At 54.5% G+C, this 6,000-nt stretch overlaps 1 protein-coding gene across 1 annotated transcript in view; it reads right to left on the bottom strand.

The window, feature by feature from the left end:
* The window catches only part of RHPN2 (rhophilin Rho GTPase binding protein 2), a 56,607-nt gene extending 52,028 nt beyond the window's left edge, over nt 1-4,579 (bottom strand). The window contains exon 1 of the mRNA XM_081107646.1: nt 4,446-4,579. Coding sequence (XP_080963772.1) covers nt 4,446-4,505 — 60 coding nt within the window. The 5' untranslated portion in view covers nt 4,506-4,579. The remainder of the gene's footprint in view (nt 1-4,445) is intronic.
* Nucleotides 4,580-6,000: the final 1,421 nt, after the last annotated feature.

The raw sequence follows: 6,000 nt of genomic DNA on the forward strand, positions 1-6,000 counted from the left end.
TCATTGTACATACAAGTCACACAAAACAGACTCCACCGAAGTTGTGGCTATGGACTGTGGACCCACCCCACCCCACTTTTTGATCTATGGATTCAAGCAAACAAGCTGACTCCTGTCCAAGCTATGGGACAAAGCACCAACTCCCCTCACAGCTCAGCAGCCCAGGAAATGAGGCTCGCTGTGAACAGAAGCCATACTGAATCAGTGTTGAGTATGCCCCAGAACCTGGCGGTGGTCAAGCTCCGAGCTGTCACTCAAGGAATGCTTTGGAATGAGTGGAGCAGAATGGCATTTTCAAGAAAAGAGGAAAGGGAGGGAAGGTAGGATACAGAGAACAGGATGGCCCAGCCAGTATGGCTCCGTGGTTGAGCACGGACCTATGAAACAGGGCACATGCCTGTGTTGCCGGCTCTATCCCCAGTAGGTGGTGTGCAGGAGGCTGCTGATTAATGATTCTCTCTCATCGAGGATGTTTCTGTCTTCCTCTCCCTTCCTCTCTGAAATCAATAAAATATTTAGAGAGAGAGAGAGAGAGAGAGAGAGAGAGAGAGAGAGAGAGAGAGAACGGGATGAAAGAGAAGCTCGACTTTAGTAGAAATTAATTTGGTCCTGTAAGAGTGCACAAAATTCCAAAAACAGGTTGGGGGAGCCTGCTTGGGGCAGCCTACATGATGCCCTGACAACATCTCTAGTCTGGAGGGTCCTCACTACCCCTGGTTGGCTCACCCACCCAACAGTGCAGCAGCTGTTTCCAATCCTCGCATCCCGACTGGCCTCCTGGGACCCCTCCACCGATTCTCTTCTCCCCCTTATATCTTCAACAAACCCACCCCACCCAACTTCTTCACCTTCACTCAGCTGTAAAAAGGCTCTAGACTTCCTCATTCTGAAACAAACCTGCCTTCCTCTCTCTTCTTTAAGCCCATCTCCCTGCAATGACTATCTTCTCTGCCCTTCTCTCCTGCAACTGCCACATGGACCCTTGGCCCCAACTCTCATTTACTAACAACCTCCAAGGACTAAATCCTAAAAGACTAAGGCTTCTGGCTTGTCAACCTCACTTCTCCTCCACTAAAAACACTCTCTCGGCCCAACCTGTATGGCTCTGGGGTTAAGCTTCGACCTATGAACCATGCGGGCTCAATCCCCAGTTAAGGGGCCTGCAGGAGGCTCCGATCAACGATTCTTTCATCATTGATGTTTCTATCTTTCTCTCCCTCTCCTTTCCTCTCTGAAATAAAAATATATTTTAAAAAATACTTTCTCAGCTTCCTCAACACTGCTGCTACCCTCCTGGATTGCCACCCATCTCTCTGCCTGTCCCTTAAGTGGAGGTACTATACCCTTCTGTCTTGGGTCCTTTTTCACAATATCCCATACTGGTGGCCCCAAAGCCACATCCCCAGCCAGGGTGCTCTTGGGGCTGCCAAGTCCTTAGTGTAAACTCCCCACTGGAACCACTGCATGGAGGCCTCAAGTCCACCTGCCCCCACACCAGCCTCCTGGGTCCCCACGTCAGTGAAGCACATGACCATCCACTGAGACGCCTAAGCGACCTCCCAACCATATCCTATCCATTAGTTCTTCACTTCCCTGCTGGCACTGCTGTTGCTCAGGGAGGCCCTCATCATTTTAACCTCCTCACTGGATCACTGCCTTCAGTCTGTTAGGGGTGCAGACTGGTAGGAAGGATGGGTGAGGAGGCTGTGTTTACACAGCACGTTACATAACTGGCTGAAAAACCATCAACAGTCCATATCAGAGTAGGAAGGACAGAGACAATGGAGATCCAAGGGTTTAACCCCAGGCTCCAAACTCTAACTGCCCCCCTACCTGGCTCCACCACTGCCTCTCCCCATCTCCCACCAACCAACAACTCAGCTGTCAGAGTGGTCTTTCTGTGACATGAATCTCACATGTCTGGTCCTGCATAAACCACTTTGATGGACCCCTGACTCTCTTCCCGTGCATTCAGGAATCACAACCCCCGAACAACCTCCACTCCCCAGAGGCTTCCGTCCATTCGTCTCAGTGGGGTGTAATTTAATGTTATACACATGTGTGGGGAAGCCTTCTGCTGGACCAGTCCATGGAGCACAGGTCACGGGAGCTCATCAGCTCCAGCTTTACTGAATAGTGGTGATGTCCCTCCAGGTCAGGGGTCCTCAAACTACTGCCCGCGGGCCACATGCAAATACAAATATTGTATTTGTTCCCGTTTTGTTTTTTTACTTCAAAATAAGATATGTGCAGTGTGCATAGGAATTTCTTCATAGTTTTTTTTTTAAACTATAGTCCGGCCCTCCAACGGTCTAAGGGACAGTGAACTGGCCCCCTGTTTAAAAAGTTTGAGGACCCCTGCTCCAGGTATTTGGGCCCATCCCCTTGGAGCCTTGAATCCTTTCCCAGGTGGGGGAGGAGCAGGGATGTGAAGGTTTTGATGCTGCCTCCTCCCACCCTAGACCCCACCATTGTCAGAGACAAGGCTTCTTCTCTACCTATCATTCAAGGAGCATTTGTTTTAGGTCAAATTAGCTTTTACCACAGATCAGGAAGGGTTCAATGTCAGCACCTTTAATTTATTTACTTATTTATTTATTTTATTTAATCCTCACCCAAGGATATGTTTCTATTGATTTGAGAGAGAGGGAGAAAGATAAACATCGAACTGTTGCCTCCGGTCCACACCTGGCCAAGAGTCGAACCCGAAACCTAAGTATGAGTCCCGACCAGGAATCGAACCTGAAACCTTTTGGTGTAAAGGACGATGCTCCAACCAACTGAGCCACGTGGCCACCGTAACATCAGCACCCTTTTTATCTTCATACAAAGAACATTCTTTGGACTGGTATGATATAGCACAATGATCATGACAAGGTCTCCTTTACAAAAGACATGTTTCTCGTTGTAAACCAGTGATTCATCTAATTTCACACTCATTATTCTCTTATCCACGGAAGCTGCATCTAAAAAACATCCAACTCTATCTTGTCATGGCTCCCTGGCTATCTACTCTTTCCCCGTGCACATCCTCCTCTTGGAAAACCTGTTCTGGAAGACTTGGGAACCTAACCCTCACAGGTGTTCCCCATTGCTCCAGCCCCTCCCTCAGTCACTTCCTCCAGATGGTGCTGTAGTTCAGACCTCCTCCTGTTCAGAGAAACAATTCAGGGAGAACATGAAGTCCCAGAAAGAGGTAGCAACTCGCAGGAGGCTAGAGAGCAATTTTGTGGGGGTGGCAGTCAGGTTCCCGGGCCCTAGGACTGAGATCTAGTGATTCCCAGGCCTTGCCTCCTTCTGCAATTCCATGCCCTGTGATCCTCTGTCCCAAATGCCACACATAATTAGAAGTTATAATCCTGTAATTCCATGATGACATCTTTGAACTTAAATATACCTTAAAACTACTCTTTTTTTTAAACGCTAAAAGCAATCCACTTAAAAAAATTTTCCCCACTCTGTCCTCACCTGTTCCCTGATCCCCCTCCAGTCCTGGGGATCCCCTGGGGCCACTGCTCCTCACCAGAAAGCAAACGCCTCACAAGGAAGGAGGAAGATGCCAAGTCCCTTTACCGCTGGATCGTTAGGCTTTGAACAATTAAGAATTGCTTTTTCTGTGGGAAACAGTTTCACTTCCCTGTTTATAATTACACACTTTGCCTTCGGTCATCTATCTTATAAAAAACAACAATCTCTCAACCCACCCAGTTACACCTGGCCAGGCGCCAAAGGCTATTTTTAGACTGGCGGGGACCTGCAAGGAGGAAGGGTGAAGGTGTCACCGACTCGAGGCTCAAAAGCATCTCGGTAGCCCTGGCCTTGCCACCTGCGGGCATCCGAACGGCCCCGCCTCGCGGGCTGCGGTCGGTTTTGAGGGTCTGGGTGGGGGGAGGCCTGTGTGTGCGCGGAGGGTCGCCTGGACGTGCCAAGTTACCGCGAAGCCCGCACTCGCCCCGGGTGTCTCCAACAATCAAATAAATCACGTTTGCCGCGCTCATGCCCTCCTGGGCGACTTGGGGTGGAAGGGGGGGTCTACTCCTGAGATACCCCCCCCCGCCCCCCACCCAATAGCAGCTCTCTCCTGCCCTCTAAAAAGTTAAAGAAACGGATACTGGAAGCAATGCAGAGGCAGAGGAAGACCGCCAGCCGCCTGGGGTGCTCCCTCCATCCCCACCCGTGTCGGCCGGGCGCTCGGGTCCGAATGCGCCGCAAAGAGGAGGACGGGGTCCCTTCCCCAGGCCCACCCTCCCGGCCCCGGAAGCCACCTGCTCTCGGAGGCGGGGGACGTGGCGGTCCCACCCCTCCGCACCCGGAGCCTCGGCCCGCATGCCCCAGGCCAGCGCGCTCCCTCCCGCTCCGGCCTGGTCGCCCCCGGCCGTGCCCTCCACAGCCCGGGGAAAGGAGGCCTGCAGCCCACAGCTCGCCGCCCTCCCGAAGCCACCAACCTTCCGAAAGTAGCGGTCGTCCTTCTTCTCCGGAGACGCGGGCAGGAGAGCGTCGGTCATGCTGGCGGCTCGGGCGCGGAGAGCCGACTGAGGCTGAGCAGCCGCTCCGGCCACGAGAGCGCCCAGACCCGCCCCACTCCGCCCCGCCCCTCCCGCGCGGCCGCCCCTCCAGCCCCCTCCACCCACCACCCCGGGGCCAGGCCCGGAGGCCCCGAGACCCGGCGGGGGCCGCCAAGACCCCGCCCAGCGCCCCGCCCCGGCTCCTGATTGGCGGGTGGAGCCGGCGCCCGGGGCGCGAGGCGGCGGCGCGCTGCAGCCGGGCCCCCAGCTGGCGCGGCTCTTCTCTCCCAGCCTCCGGGGTCTAATCTCGGCGTCGAGCTGTCTCAGCCGGAGCCGGGTGGGGGTTCAGGGGTGCGCCGGGGTCCCCGCGGCCGCAGCCAGACCAGGCTGGCCACCCGGCCCTGCGTCTGGAGCCGTGGGGGCGAACGCGGCGAACTAGGTAAAGTCGCGGCTCCTGCCCGCGACTCCAGGGGACTATGATCAGCCCTGACGCCTGGTCGAGGGCGAAGCTGAGCGCCGGGCTGGCCGCCGGGAGGGACCCCGGGCCGAGGCCGGGACGCTAAGGGAGCGTGGGCTGCACCACCCAGGGCCTCAGCCAGGTGACTCAGACCGGTTGGCGTGGCAGTCCACTCCCGGTCCCCCCACCCTCGCTGCGGAGACGGGCAGATCCACTGGGAGATGCAGGCGGCCCCGAGAGCTGGGGTCCGCCCGTGAAGGGGTCTGCAGGAAAGGTTTTGTACTTGAGAGGCTCGGGATGCCCTTGAACAAGTTTCTTAACCACCGCTTCAAACCCAGTTTTCTCAACTGCAAAAGGGGGCCGGGTCACCCTCTCTTTGGTCGAAAGTAGTACAACAAAGGAGCGGGTTAAAGCTCTTAGCTGGGTTCAGGGACGCACCTGGCTTAGCCGAAGTGGGACTTAGGGGGCTTGGTTCGCTCTACTGTCTCACCCGCCCCCCGCTGACCCGCAGACGCCGGACGCCGCCTGAACGAACCGAGCCCCACAACCTGCGGTCCGGAACCCGCGGTCCGGAGCCGGAAGCTCCCAGCCTCGGGGGCCATATCCTCCCTCCCCCCAGCCTCTGTCCTGCAGTCACAAAACCCCTCCCCAGTTGCCGCTGTGTTTGGCGGTCGCGGTGGATGCCACAGGTAGAACAAAACAATCTACTTTCAAAACAAGCTAAGCGTTTTCTTCTAAAAAAAATAATAATAAATTTTAAAAGAAGGTGCATTCAGAGTTGTTCTAACGTTTTAAAATAAATAGTAGCAACAACCAAGTAAATGTCAAAAAAAAAAACCACCTGTCACTACCAACTCCAAGATTCTGCACAAGAAAAGGTGTTTCCGGAAAGGACTGTTTTAATTTTAAGAAAAAAACCTGGAGAGTTTTAACCAGCTCAGCGCTGGGACAGGTGTATGGGGAAACTCTAGCAGGTGCAAACACTTCCCTTCTCTCTTAGGGCAAGAAGTAATGTGTATCAAGCTAACGTAATCGTGT

The sequence above is a fragment of the Myotis nattereri genome (genome assembly GCF_964212035.1).
Source record: "Myotis nattereri genome assembly, chromosome: 15".
NCBI classification, from domain to species: Eukaryota; Metazoa; Chordata; class Mammalia; order Chiroptera; family Vespertilionidae; genus Myotis; species Myotis nattereri.